A 15,982-nucleotide genomic window follows, 5' to 3' on the forward strand; every position below is an offset into this window, starting at 1 on the left:
GACAAATCTGAGGTATAACATATGACTAAACTAGACATTATGCACAGAACTTCTGCCAGTTAGTATGTGAGTGAGTTGCCTGTGTCATCCACAGAGTATCATGGAATACTAATTTGGAGAAGGCCAAATAAAAGAAAGGTTATCCCTGTTGAAAGGGAGAGCTCATGATAGCATAATTAGAGGTGACAGCACAGCACTATTCTGGGCTAGTCAGCTGCTCCCAAATCTCTTCTGATAACAGGCTTATTCACAAAGGGAATGGCTTTCAAAGTTTGCTTTTAAGGTTTGGAAACCCACCCTATCTGTCTAATTGAAATCAAGGACTAAAAGGACTGCTTCTTGAAGACTTTGTGCCATCTCCCCAGTACTGACCCTGTCTGGCTCTCAAACTCAGTCTCAATCAAAATATTTCCAGGTTTTAAAATTTCAAAGAGATAAAAAGAGATAGTGATCAAAGAGTAACTTTTTGACAAATGTGCAAATTATCTAGACACGGTACTGTAATTTGTTCAGCAATCAAAACCGGTGGAATACATAAATATAAACAATACATTAATGCAAACAGAGTAGATATTCATATAGCCTAAAACACAATAACCACCCGTTTGCAGAGAGCATGACCAACAACAGAATGTGTTTGAAGTTTACCCTACTTAACCATAGCCTAGTTGTTAAAATATTAAGGCAACACTACCTCCTAGTGGGTATCTAGTACTACTACAGGGACGATTTGCACAAATACACCCATCAAATGGCTCTTTTGTGGACTACAATAGATTATGTTCCTGGACCCTTGCAAGCAGAGTATATGTTTTACAATATGCATAAGGCGCTGGGAAAATAATAGTAGGGCTGAGCAGCCAGTAAAATACATGAGGTCAACATTTTATAGTATTGCGCTTTTACATTCTATGCTCAGATGTAATACTTTACAATAAAAAAAATCTTCTATTAATTGTGATCTATCCTGGGCAGTTAGATAAAATCCCAAAATACACACAGACACACATGCACAGAGAGAGAGAGAGGAAGGGACAGATTCTGAATATGATTGGCAATTGGCCTTTATAAAGAAAAAATCATGTGTTTATTATACTGACACAAAGATGTAGCAATGACTTAACATATACATAACATGTAGACATCATGTCCCTTGGACTTGGACATGATGTTTACATATTATGTTCATATGTATGTATAAACACAGATGACATATTACCCTTCATATATATTAATTGTGGTCACTGTTACACATATTCTTCTTTTTAATAACCTTTCAATGTATCCAGGTGGCCCATTGAAAATGAAATGATGTAGACACAACTCTTGTGACCAATCTGTTAAAGACACTGAACAAAGAGCAGGCATATTGGTGATTAGATTAAAAATAGTTGGAATCATGGCTCATTCAGACCAAAGCAGACTGATGTGCTGAATTGAAAATTAAAACAGCAAGAAGATGATCAAATTGTCAAAAAAAAGTCAATATGTCATTTATGTAGCAAACAGCCTATTTTGGGACAAACTCAATTTTTTTTTAATAATGATTGATTTTGCTGAGTCATACTATTAAGAGAAGCTCAACCCTCTAATTAAACTTAATTTCACTGGAAAATTAAATCATTTCAGCCATCTTGGTGGTACCCAAGCAAAAATGATGCACTAGAAAGGGTCAATTTGAAGTTCTGTGCAGTGTGTTACTCTGCCAGACAATATCTGAAGCAGGAAACTGGTTGTTTTGCCTTACAAATGAATCAAAATCACTATGGAGCTATTGTCCTGCGTTAATATTTGACATAACGATCCAATGTGGTAAACTTTCCTTTATTTTCCCACCCTGAAATAAATTGAGAACGCGCTGAATGCTGGGATTCTGCGGGAGCGGGGAGATTGCAGAACGCCATCTTTAAACCCCACAAGAGGCCAGATACAGTTGTACACCGGGATGAAAAACACTGTCCCTACAGCGGGATATAAGTTCCGATCGCAGAGACTGTATGATTGTTTCCCGGTTAAGTAAATAATAAGGGACCGTCCGATGGGACTGTGAGGAGACGGTCACGGGACACCGCGAGAGCCTTAAAATGTTGTTATGATAGGCAGACAACAACAATAGACGGAAAGACAACAACAACGGACTGGCTCGCTAACTCGCTCGCTAGCATCTTGCCAAGCACTGCGCTGTTTTCAAATGCTAACTGAAAGCTAGCTTACGTTAGCTACTTCATTAGCAAATCTGTCCGGTCGCGCTGAAATTTGACCGGACGCCGTTTATAGCCGGCACTGGGTATCCAGCTATATCCACCGGGGCAGCCCGTCAGTTCTTTGCCACTTTGTGACCAAATTTTGTTCTGAAATTTGCGTTGTGGCTTTAGCTAGCTAAAAGCTAAGTCCCGACTTCTCCCCCTCCCCAGCGGCCCAGCCGGAGATGCATGGAAGATGTCGGTGTCGGGGCTGAAGGCCGAACTGAAGTTTTTGGAGTCCATTTTTGATCCAAACCACGAACGTTTCAGGATCATTGACTGGAAGCCTGACGAGCTGAGCTGCCAGTTTAATGTAACTGGGGAAAAGCTGTTAATTATCCACTGTAATATAACGGTAAGCGGACAGTAACATAAGTGCCGGGATTTATACACTTCCCTCGTTGGTCGTTAGCGAGCTAAAGTTAGCTGGTTCGCTTGCTAGTCAGGTAGCAAGCCACCTCCGGAACGGTACAATCTGGTGCTATGCGGGATGGGTTTTGCGTAGTTTCATTCGTGTCAGTAGGAGCTACGCAGTCTTGATAGGGGATTGTTTGTTGGACAGTCCGACATTAAACAGTCTTTATAAGCAACACTAGCTGTTAGCCATCGCTGCGCTCTGAATGCTAATGTCGTCAACCCAAAATTTACGTTGTTTACAGACCCTGCATTTAACCCTGCGACACACAAGTGGATACTCATGTCAAACGTATTGATTATGTGACTGTCTCCTTTTTTGTTGTGTTCCACTGTCTTTAGGAATCTTATCCATCTACGCCGCCAATATGGTTTGTGGACTCTGATGACCCGAGCTTGGCGCAAGTTTTGGAGAGGTTGGAAGATGTGAGAAAAGGCAGTACCCTGGTAGCTATCCTTTCTCATTTGTTTCACCATTTATCACTGAGGAAAACCTAACTATTTCTGTACACTGTGCGAGGATCCGCTTTCAATTTTATTAGTCATAGTGCAGTTAGTTTGTCATTCAGTAGTTTGCCAGAACTCATAGACTAGGTTTTGTGGAAGTCCTACTGTGAATGCTTATTACATGCTAGGAATTATCTTGTGATACAGCAGTTGGTGTCAGGTTAACAAAAATGAACACTGAGCAAAGCTTTTATATGCCCGAAAAGTATCCTGATAGTTAAAACGGAGTTGATGTAGTGTCAGCCAAAAATGTTTCTGTGGTGTACGTGAGGTATATGACATGTGACTAGATGAAAAGACGACCCTTAATTTGATTTAACTGAAGTTCTTGGCTAAACAAGTACTGACCAGGCTGCCTCCCAGCAGGAGTATTTTCTGTGCATTATTATGACATAATGCCAGCCTGCTGTGATGAGCTTCATCAGAAGGGGCAGATAACTGCAGTGCTAAAAAATCTTTTGGCACTCTTCCTTTAATTTGAACTTATTTAATATGCTGTTAATTATTTAGATGTGTTAAATACTCTGTGCAGTTGGTATTGGATTTTTTTGTCCGTGATTGCAAAAGTTGTTGCCCTCAAACAGGCTTTGCTTCATTCTTCCAAGATGTTGGACTAGTTAGAGAGTGTTCACTGACGTGGGTTTGAGTTTTTGCCATGTTGGTGTTACATTCCCAACATTTACACAACTAGGAGCTTATTCCAGTTTTGCTTATGGGCTTTCAAACCTAAACAAACAGCTTGTATGTGCTGCATAAATGTGTCTCACTTTGTAGTTAAGGAGTAGGATAAACATATCTAACTGGCAAGTACAGACAGGCAGGTTTTCAGCAGGCCAAATGGCCATATCAGTAGATCATTGGAACAACCTTTGAGGTCACAATGTCTGTGACAAGCAGCTCCTTATGTAATCCTACGTATGTGGTGACATTCTGAGCTTAGTTAGCCTAGTTATTCAAGCTGCATGCTCTATTTGTAGGACACAAAATATGCTTTTTATAGAAGTGCTGTCAGTTTTTTGGACAGAAGACTTTTTTTGTTTGCACTATAACTTCATTCATTCATAACTTCACTGCATTCAGATAAAGAATACAACATTGTCTTTTAGGTAGGGGACAAACCTTGCCTTCTTCCAAATAGATAACATCAATTCATTTTCTTACTGTTGCACAGATGTTTTTGTGGTAGCCTGTAGTTGAATTGCACCAAATTTGCAAGGGCACACTAGCTGATGGCAGCTCTTTTTTATATGAGCACAAACAATTCCAGTCTTCCTGCACACATGTAAAGCACTACTACAATAAGTGTTTAATGTTTAAATCCTTACTTTGAGGTAATATGTGACTAATTAGCCACAACTTAATTACTACACTTACAGATTGCAGGGTTTTACATTATTCCACACTTGCAGTGAGAATGCCCTGCAACACACTGCTTGGTGAATAATGTCATAATTTTATTGTCTTTTGTCTTATACAATCATGAATTACTAATTTTGTGTTTGGAAACTTGTGATGTCATAGTCATATCATAGTGAGGCTCATTCACATATGCTTGTGTTTGTGCTTGTGTCTATCACACGTCTGCTGTGTGCCATTGCTGTGTAGCTGTATTTGCAATCTCAAATGGTTTATCTAACTCTGTGTCCCCTCCTTTCTGTGGTTTGTCTTTTCTAGCTTTTGCAGCAGTTGAAGAAACTCATTTGTGACCTTTGCCGGCTGTACAACCTTCCCCAACATCCCGATGTGGAGATGCTTGACCAGCCCCTGCCTGCAGGCCCTGTGGGACAAGACCGAAAGGCAAGACTGCCTAGTTTGTTGTTGTCAAATACCTCCCTATGGCATAATAAACCCATTACCCTAGCTGGTGTTTGATAACTTTTAAGGAACATGCATATTTGAATCAGGATGTTTTATAATGCACTTTAAATCCACTTGTGCAATGAAATAGCAGCCTACAGAGGGCTTTGGTGATTCATATTACTCTGTTGTCTAAACTGATCAGTGAGTTCTTCCTGTTTCATGGACAGTAAAAGGTGTTTTTTTCTGTAGGATAAAAAGACCAGTCAGCAAGTCACTTAATACCTTGTCTGTGGTGTGTGTGTGTGTATGTTTATATAGCATGGGACAGAAGAGGTCACATCTGAAGAAGAGGAGGAGGAGGAGATGGGAGAGGTAAGTTATGATGATGATCGTTATGATGCTGTGTTAAGTGCTTAGTGATAACACAAACTTGTGTATTCTCCTCGCATCTTGGTCACACATGCTTTTTACAAGCCATGATAAGGTTGGGCACATTCTATATTACAGTGTATAGTTAATGGGTAATTGCAACATGCAATAAGGACGGCAATAGTTGTTTTTAATTTTGCCCCTTTTTATCTTCCCTATGTGTATATATATATATATATATATATATATATATTCACATTAATACTGACTGGTTTTCATGTGATTATGATTGATTTCACCAAACATTAATGTAATTATTTTTAAATTGTTATTCTACTAAACAAGCTTTAATCCCTGAGCTCCTCCTTTTCAGTTACATGTATTGGTGGAGAACTAGAAATTATTTCAAATGCCTAAAATATCAAATACAAATAAACAGGACATAGAGGATCTGGACCACTATGAAATGAAAGAGGAGGAGCCTGTGGATGGGAAAAAATCAGAGGATGATGGCATCGAGAAGGAGAATCTGGCCATCCTGGAGAAGATCCGAAAGAATCAGAGGCAGGACCACTTGAATGTAAGTCTAAGTTCAGTGAAGTATATACATTGTATTTCATGGGGCATATGGTTCATTATGGTTCAGTAGTGATTACTTTTGTCAATGACAATGGAGACAAATGGAGGTTTTGAAAAAGAAAGTTAAGTAGCAAAGTAGTGATGAGACAATTCATACATTTATCAGACAGCAGGGAATGTGACCTGTTTCTAAATGTGCTCTGATGCAGGATCTTCAAGTTTCTCTTAGCGTCTGCCCTTCAAGGCAGTATAAAGTTATGAAAAGATTTGTTTTTCTTTTGGGAAGGGGTCTCTGCTTGCTCATCATCCTGTTCAGTGGCTCATCTGTGGGACACTCTTGGTTTCTGAGATGTGTCAAAAATACAATTACGTCAGTGGCCCATTTTGCTTTTTTTTTTCTTTTTTTTTTTTAAATATTTTGAGGATCTGTGAAACATTCTCTCAAGGGCTGTAGAGATATAAATATTGGCGTCTAGCAGGATAAAGCTTTCTCTTTGATATTGTCTCACATTAAGTAGTAATGACAGGTTTGCCCCCATGGTGAATTACAAAGTGCCATGTGCTCTGTCCTTGCTGTTACAGTTGTTTTGTGTTTTGCAGGGAGCTGTGTCTGGTTCAGTTGCAAGCTTCTGACCGCCTGATGAAGGAGCTTAGAGAGATCTACAGGTCTCAGAGTTACAAGACAGGTATGCACACTGCACAAAGGTCTGCTCCTTGTTGCCAATCTTAGAGAAAAGGACCCAAATAGCTCTACCCAGAAATGCAGAGATACAAACCCACACTCACATTAATCATTAATTCTATTCTTGAGATGTGATACATAAGTATTAGTGGAAATCAAGCATGGCAATATTAGAGCCATGACATGAAGCATTTGAGAGTGAGTTTAGTTTGTAGCAGAATTCAGAGGGTACCTAACTCTTTATGACTTATCCTGAGGCCAGCTCTACCTTCATGAGATACTGCAAGCTACACCCTTTACTGTTGTTCAAAGGACTCATGTATGCTATTGTACTGGCTATAAGCACTTTGACATGCTTTTCACGCAGCTTAACAAAGAAATGGGATTCTTTGAGAAATGAAGCACAAACCATAAAAAAAAAATAGTCAGAGGCTCATATTGAAGTTTTTTTTATTTTATTTATTACAGTGAAATGATGATATGTGTGAGATACGAGTCATAATAGTTTATGTTTTCCCTCCCTACATTACCTTTTAGTTTTAAGAGTGAAAATGGAGATTAAATCATCATTACAGTTGTTACTAGAGCTTGCATTGGGAGACGTCTGAGCACTCATAATCAGTCTGTTTTGCAGGCATCTACTCAGTTGAGCTTGTTAACGACAGCCTGTATGAATGGCACGTCAAACTAAGGACGTAAGTAATTTTGGGATCTTGTTTCATGTGTTATTTTCCCTTTTCTGATCTCACTGTAAACATAAGCTGACTGCATAATTTACTGACCAACAGGGTGGATCCAGATAGCCCCTTACACAGTGATTTACAAGTCCTAAAGGAAAAGGAAGGAATGGATTACATTTTACTAAACTTCTCATATAAAGTAAGTGAAACTGACTTTGCATTAATGAAAATGCAACACCATGTGGGAGTCTTTGAAGTCTGTTAATTAATCATTTTTGCTGTTCGTTGCTACAGGATAATTTCCCCTTTGATCCACCCTTTGTCCGGGTAGTTTCGCCTGTGCTTTCTGGAGGGTGAGTTCATTTAGAGGGTATACTTCTCAGTTTCTTCCATCTCCGTAGTCCAATGAGGACAAGGTTGAGTTTGTGAAACAACTTAGATTAAAAACTGGATAAATAGGCAAAATGATAATACTGTTTTTCTCTCTCCTTGCTTTAGTTATGTTCTCGGAGGAGGTGCCCTGTGCATGGAACTTCTCACCAAACAGGTATGTCAAATACATTTTTCCAAAGCCTTAAATTAATGTCAGGTTGCACTGCGTGATATAAGATATTACTTAAGATTCTGTTTGCATCAGTTTTATATTTTTAAAACCTACTCTTTACTGACACTCGGTTTCCTGATTGCAGGGTTGGAGCAGTGCCTATTCCATTGAGTCTGTCATCATGCAGATCAATGCCACTTTAGTCAAAGGAAAAGCCAGAGTGCAGTTTGGAGCCAATAAAGTAAGTGAGGAAGTACTAGAGGTTTCATTTTAAGTCAGGAAATGTCCTGTGATAATGTTGACCTCATATAATGAATGATGTGGACCACGATGACAGTGCATTGACCCAGGAGCCTGGTTTCCTGCCTCTTAGTGATGGCAAGCTGTGCTGTGTGATAACCTCCTGTTTCTGCAGCTCTGCAGAAACAGGAGGAGGTTTTGTTATTTTTTTTTTTAAATCCAAGTGCAGTGGGAGGTGCAGCATGTCACTACCAGGCTAGCCAAGGTAGATGCTTATCTTTTTGTGCTGCAGTTTACAGTTGTTGCTTTCACTTGTATTTGGTATGTTTTTTGGCTACATGAATAGTCCCCCTCATTAGCTTCATCTCATGATTCAACCAAATTCCATTTTGTAGTGTTATATCTTTTGACGTTGACTTAAATTAGCTGATGTTTCTCACTTTCTTAGTTTTCTTTTCAGTCTTTCCCAATTTGATAAATCCTCGGTAAGCATAATCTGCAAATGGGTTAAAGTTTGTTTGGAACACAGACATCTTTTCTTTATTGACATAAAAACCTCTGCATCATTGGATAGTGAGAGGTATTTAAATTAGCTGACACAACAGCTTTGAAAATGTTCTTTTTCATTTGGAGAACAAAGTGCAAATGGACCATAGCTTTATTTTATTCTCTTACAGCATTTTGTTAGTGATTATAATGAGCGTGTGAGCATGTACCAGGGAGCTACCGATCCCAAAATTACTTACTGTATTTTTTTGGTGTACTATTAAATCTTAAAATTTGACCCCTAGCAGTTTTCAGTCAAGGCCTGACAGGAGTAAGATGTCTGCATTATTTTAGATTCACTCAATGATCTGGGGTAAAAAAGTGTCCCATTCAGTCCTTCTCTTATTTTCAGTGTGAATAGGTCAACCTGGTCTCTCAGCCAGCTTGAAACAACTTCCCTTTAGTATGAAAGGGTGAACAGAGCTTTCCTTAAAAATTTAGATGCTATTGGGTCACTTTAGAAATGCAATAGGCATGCACAGTGTTGACACAGGTTGGTAGCGAAAGCAAGCACAAAAGTAGAACAGCTTCAGTCATCTTGTGTCTACACAGGATGTGTTCAGGCACAGTGCTCAGTGTAGGTCATCCAGGTTCACAGTGGTGAGAACCTGACACGCTGAAGATACTAATATAACTTGGAGGAAAATAGACTTGACATGTAAAAACAATTTGTAATTTAGTACGAGTGCAAAATATCCCTTATGTGGCCTGTGCAGATAACCGTATTGATTTTGAAATAGAAATGTATCTGTTTCAGACATACCTGAAGGATGATTGGAAAATGTAGCACATTGTCTGCAACTTTTTTAAGGCAGGGGTCACAGTGACCTTAGACTGGTGTGTAGTGTTAAGGCTAGTCTTGATTTGGTTCTTAGATTAGTCTAAAAGAAATCATACAGTTTTACAAACATAAGGACTGAAGTCGGTTAATTAGCCTCCTTACCACAGGCTAAGCACTGTTGCCTCACAGCAAGAGGGTTCTGCGTTCAAAACCCTACCTGTGTGGGTTTTCTCCAGGTATTGCGCTTCTTCTTATTGTCCAAAGACATGCAGGTTAGGTTAATTGGCCACTCTAAATGGATATAGATGAGATGTGAATGGTTGTTTGCCTCTATATGTCAGGCCTTTGATAGACTAACCTGTCCAGGGTGTACCCTCCCTCTCATCCAATGTCAGCCGGTATTGGCTCCAGCCTGCCCCTGCGACCCTCAAAAGATAATGGAAAAAATATGGCTCATAATTTATGGTTTGCCAACACTGTTGTGGAATGAGCAACGAGGAACAAAAGAGTTTTAAGAGACCACAGTAAACCAGTTGGAAAACCAATGAGGACATTGTGAGTCATTTTTGACTGCCCAGGGAAACTATTCTGAGCCTGACTGATGAGTTAGCAGAAGTACTGAGCCCTGTCTCATAAAAAAGCCACAGTGTCTCAGCTCTGCTACAGATCTGCACTCCATTGAGATTTTATTTTACTGGATGCCCTTGCAACTGTTGAAATATTTCAGAAGGCAAACATTTTCTGCTGGAGCAAAGAGAGCTGAGTCATTTGAGTGACAAGCCTTGTTTTTTTAGTTTGAAAAAAATCTCAGTTTACCTAGAAATCATGGAAAATTAGTCAATTAGTCAAGAACTAGACACCTTTGTGCAACTGATGAATTTAGGCATCTATCTGACTATGAATTTGATTAAAGCCATAGTCAAAGTTAATCTTTGAAAAATCCACCCCAGATATGAAACTATAAGAATTGCTACACTCAGCCTCTATCATGTATATTTGTACAAAGTCTTGTGTAATTCTGTGGTTCATTAGTGATGTGTGTAGAACTATGGGTGCAAAGCCAGGTCTTACGTGAATGGTGATGACCAGCTGTGTGTGACAGCAGTCTGGTATGAATGGTCAAACAAGGGTAGAATGTGTGTTCATTATCCTGTGCCAGCATTTTGCTCTTGAAAATGGAGATGGTGTGATAAGCTTTTTTCTTTGCTTGTAGAAAAGAGCTGTCATTGCTGTTTCCTGTTCTGTACTGTCATCATAAACCCCAGTGCACACTCGAAGATTGACTACATTTTCATCTTTTAATGCAGAACCAGTACAATCTTGCCAGAGCACAGCAGTCCTACAAATCCCTGGTTCAGATCCATGAAAAGAACGGTGAGTGTTTTTTGTCTCCAGTTTCATACAGAGTGCATTACTGACCTTGTTTACTGAAACCAAATCCCTCCCATGCCTCAAAGCTGAGGAAAATTAGTGCTTAGACTGTTGTGTATGTACCAAACATGGACAACATCTACATGCATGCAGTACACATTACACTCACATCATGTGACTGGTGTGTAGTGGCTTTAGAGATTTGTACAAGAAGGAACTAGATACACAACAGTTAAACCTATACAAGTTGTACTGAGATTCAATAAATTTCATTCTCTATCACTGAAACTTGAACAATAACTATGTCACTTTAGCTGTGCTGTCAACATGATTCTATCAAAATCTGTTATTGACAGCACCATTTCATATTTACCATTATTTACACTTACTGACCCAACAATAGCAAACAGTTCCTGTTTGGGGTCTTGTTGGAGCCTATGTGACCCGAAAAGCAAAAGTAAATGAATAAATGATATACCCAGACAAATCCAGTGAATTATGCAGTTAAACATGAAAGTGACAAATCAACAAAAGAGAAACATCAACATTTACATTTTAAAGTTAAACCGTTTTATTGGAGAAAAAGCACTGGTATGTCAGTTGCTCAAAGATTAACATTTATGCAGATTTTCTCTTGTCCTTGACCTCTGTGAAAACACACACTGTGTTTAGACAGTGCGGGTAAAAATATGTAAATTACTTTTGCTTCATCAGGCTACATTTAGTTATATTTAATTTCAGTAGAATACAAAAGTTTAGAACTGAAAGCCTGGCTGACCAGAACACACAGAACCAAAAAGTGGTTTGGTGTGCTTTGGTTCTTGTGCCAACCAGACAAATTTGGAAACACAGATACATCCTAATAGGTATGTTTACTTTGAGCCTAATATTCAGATTATAATTGGCCCAAACAGACTAAAATGCTCCATATAAACATCTTTGTCAGAAAAAAGAAGCCCAAACTGATTTCATTTCAGTCAGTTGTAGAGGGGTAGTTTCCATAAATTGATCAAAATAAAAACCACGTAAACAATTCAACCTGATTACTTTCAGGCTGTGTTATTTCTGCGTATCCCCTCTGTTTTGATGTAAATGTGAGGGGGTGCAGAGTACGTTTCATGTAAGCATGCATACGTAAGCTTGCATTGTTACCAAGCTGTTGCTTGATTAAGAACAATACAATAACAGCAACAGACGATAGATAGGAGCTCATCATCACTTTCACGCATGTCACACAGCTGTTAGGATTAAAAGCACTGGCACATGTAAATACTGTATGAAATCACACCCCATGTAAACAGTTCACAAAATCTTTGATCAGCATGAAAAAGTGTGTGCAGGTAATGAGGCAAAAATCATCTGCACGTTACCCTGATGCCTTTGGTGGTAGAGATGTGCTGCCTGTGGTGACTTTAAATACAAAGAAATAAATGAATAAATACTGTATAGTCATTCTCTGTTGTGCTTTTTTTCCCCCTAGGCTGGTACACACCCCCTAAGGAGGATGGCTAAAACAGACTATTGCCTTTCCTGCACTGGGACCATATGTCTTAGATTTTTTTTTCTTGCGACCAATATGTTTTGTTTTGTTTTTTTTGTTTTTTTTTTGTTTTAAATCCTGCAAACCATTATGTTCTCTACATGAGAATTTGAACTCCAAACCAAATTCCTCATTCTGTGACCACCCAGAAACTAGCACATAAACACACAGATACTCACACACGCACCCTCATCTGAAATTTACATCCATCAGCTACTCGCAAGGATGTCCTCTCCTCGGATACTTATCTCTCTGTACATCTGTTGTCTGATACAATCTAATTTTTCCGTTGCGACATTCATTCTGTACTCCAGGAAAAGGATGGACTAAATAGCGCGCAAACTCACCTTTTTGGTTGTGGCATTGAGCATGTCAAGGTAACGTGCTGGCTGCGAGTCAAAAGGTGCGGCATGGCTTTATCCTCCAGCAGTGGCAGTCTGATGCTCCAGTCACTGGACAGTGCCTCTCTGGCCACGGACTGGATCTGAGAATGGCATGCGACATTCCCTGATATGATGCAGTGGTGACTGGGAAGGACACTTAAATGCTGGTGGTGGGAAGAACCACCGCCTTTTCTCTCCATGGACAGCCTCTGTAATATTGTGCTCATGTATTATCTTTGTTATGCCAAGATCCCTCCTCTGGAATAACACGCTTCTGAGGCTAGCTTGCTTTCAAACCTCTTATCTTTTAAAGCTTGAAGCCCTGAGGTGGGGAGGAGGATGAAGAGACTTTTGCAGCCTGGGTGGGGACAGCCCATAATGAAGAACAGCGTCCTGCTGAGCTCCAAAGTTGGAGACCACTGTCATCATCGCAACCAGCAGCTGGACCACTCCCTGCAGGAGAGGTTTGGAGTGTGGCTAGGCTGGCAACACAAGAAACATGACCAGGCAAAGCAGGGGTGTGTTTGGATTGGATCACACTGTAATGTAGTTGATTTTAACTCCACATGTAAACATGTAAATTTGTATTTCTGCAAAAGGATTTAATTGTTTATAATGTAACCTTGTCTGGGTCTTTGGCTGGGCAGAGACTGTATTACTATATACCCCTGACTATTACCAGCAGGGGCACTGCAACTTCTTGAGACCCATTTAGAATAAGGAAAAGTTGCTTCATGGATACTCTTGCAGAAGGAAACAAAAGTACACCATGTTCTTATGTAAGCTTAATGACTACTGCGGTTTTGTTCTTTTTTTATATTGATTTGTAATCCTCATGTTATTGGCAACAATGACAGTACCATTCCCCTTATTTGATGGCACCTCTTCACTACAGTGGATGTAACAATAATGGCATAGACACAGCTGTTTCTGGCATTCCAGAGGTTTGGCTTTTCATATCTAATCACTCAAACCGGATGAACCTCAGTAAGGCTATGCAGTGAAGACACAGTCTCGTGGAGTTTTGTTGTATTGAAGAAAATTAGTCTTAACAGCTTAACAGTGTAGTCACCTGCTTAGTGCTTGTAGCTGGTTCACATCCTGACCACTTTGCCAATCCTGCAGTCTGGGAAAAAAGTGACCTTTTTACCTTCTGACTTTTCCTCGACCTCACGGCTGTTTTTAACCCGCAGCCAGAGTTGACAAATTCACAGCAATAGTCTTGACCATATACTCTCTGGCTTTCACACCTGGGAAGATCGACTGGAGTCTGTTCCATTTCCAGAATATTTGTTCAGTTTTGATAAATATTTGTCCAGATTTGCCACAGGAGGGACCCAGCTCTTCCCATTTACCATCTCTCTGGTTACTATTCATAACCACTGGCAGCACTGCTGTACCCCCTCAGTGTGCTGGGTCTTTGATGTAATGTGAATAATATGCAGAAAACTGTGTGGAGCATTCCAATTAATGCAGTTACACGTTTTGTTGTGGGTGTTCTATTGTGTGGTTACTTGCATTGTTTTGAGTATATTGTCCTGAAAACCAGCATAGAAAGCTTAGTTATGCTAATCCATACAGTCATTCCTCATGTTTGAGTTGAGATAGAATTTCTAACCTCAGTCACGACACCAGTATCTCCAAAACAGGTAGAGATGGGTGTGAAAACATACAGCTTGTTCATGTTCAGCATGTCTGACATTTGTTTAGACTTGCAGGATGTAACAAGTACAACCTCCCCTTCCTTCCTTGTTTCACCACAACTAAAATCTTAACATGACTATGGATCATCAGCATGGTTGTTAGCTGTTGTGATGCCATTGGTGTAATGTACTAATCACTTCATCTTGGTCACATTGTTGAGCCCACCCCTGCATTCTCTGGAGAAGCAAACTCAGGAATACATACTGCACACTCGACTTTGCAAAGGATTGCTTCAGAATATTGTCATAAAATGCAAGATCTTTTTTTTGGGGGCTGGAGGGGGGGCATTTTAAAATAACGCCCCTTGCAGTGTGTTTTGCTCTTGCACACAATTAAGATTTTCTGAATGCCGCTGAGGTTGATAAATAATTACTAAGCTAAGTTTTTTGGAATGATCAGATAATGTGGAGTAAGGATTTGCTCCCACCCTCAGATTATCCTACGCTTGATCAGGGGTTCAGAACACATCTGCCCTGTCTCTTTGATATTGCTGTATTTTGCATGTCAATATATCAATGGGTGTTTTCCCCAAGCTACTGAAGGCAAAGAGTGGTTGGGTTGGGTGGTTTTAAAAAAAGACTTGATGTATCCATTTATTCATGAGTTATTTAATTGTGGTTACCTACATCAGTGCACAGGATAATTTCTCCCTGTGCATTCCTAATTGAACCACGTCAGATACTATATGAGACACAAGTACTTAAAAAGACATCTACCTGCTCGGATTTACCTTTTAAACACGCCAGGATTCCCAACAAAAGCAGTTCAGATTTGTGTGCCATCAGAGTGATTGTAAGCCTATATCTTTAACCTGACCCTTGGAATAATGGTGTACTCAAGTCTGTTGTGCACTGAATAATAATAGCTCCTCTCACACCAACACAAGTTGTTTGACTAACATAAAAAAAAAACCTTCTCTGCTTTGGCGAGCAAAGTATTGGTCTGAGGTCTGAACTAGCCTGATTCTGGGTTCTTTACCTTGCTTCATTAACTGCGTTGGCCGGGTTATAAAGTTATGCACTGTTAGCATGCTTTGGTTTGGTTTCATTTTTTTTTCCATTGCAAGGGTGATTTTGACCATGTAAAGTAATTTGTAAACTTGCATCAAGTTTATGAATAAAGAATTTTATGAAATATCTCCTCATTCAGTTCTTATTCATGAACATTGTTTGTCAACAACAAACTACTGACTGACTGTTTGCCTGGTATTGAACAGCAATGTGTCAGTGCCACACAGGAACACCTTCAAATATTGATTAGCCAGCTGATTTTTGCACCAACTCGCTTAGGTTACATTATATTTATTTGATGTTTTATTAAAGTAACTTCCATCTTTCCCCACATGTTAGGAATGCTGTGTCTTGCTCAAGGACCCTTAGGCACATGGATAGGAGGATCTGGGCATCCAACCACCAACTCTGTAATCAGTGGATGGCCCATTTAACCACCCAAGCTACAGCTGCCTACATGAATCAGTGCTTTCCAGGTAATGTATTTCTTGTGTTTTCCAGTAGATGGTGTTCTTTGCCAAAAAGTTTAGGTGTTAGTTTTCATCCACCCCCACCACTTACATTGTCATGCAAAAATGCAGCTCATGTG

At 39.6% G+C, this 15,982-nt stretch overlaps 1 protein-coding gene across 1 annotated transcript; it reads left to right on the plus strand.

Annotated features, from left to right (window-relative positions):
* Nucleotides 1-1,881: 1,881 nt before the first annotated feature.
* Nucleotides 1,882-15,519, plus strand: ube2q1 (ubiquitin-conjugating enzyme E2Q family member 1). Its single transcript, XM_018666893.2, is given in 14 exon segments — nt 1,882-2,598; nt 3,000-3,104; nt 4,839-4,961; nt 5,283-5,336; nt 5,773-5,913; nt 6,513-6,533; nt 6,535-6,598; nt 7,229-7,289; nt 7,383-7,473; nt 7,569-7,627; nt 7,773-7,821; nt 7,964-8,059; nt 10,693-10,759; nt 12,237-15,519. Coding segments are annotated over 14 exon segments (1,122 nt in total). The 5' UTR covers nt 1,882-2,439; the 3' UTR covers nt 12,269-15,519.
* The last annotated feature ends 463 nt before the right edge of the window (nt 15,520-15,982 follow it).

The sequence above is a fragment of the Lates calcarifer genome, linkage group LG2 (genome assembly GCF_001640805.2).
Source record: "Lates calcarifer isolate ASB-BC8 linkage group LG2, TLL_Latcal_v3, whole genome shotgun sequence".
Taxonomy (NCBI): domain Eukaryota; kingdom Metazoa; phylum Chordata; class Actinopteri; family Centropomidae; genus Lates; species Lates calcarifer.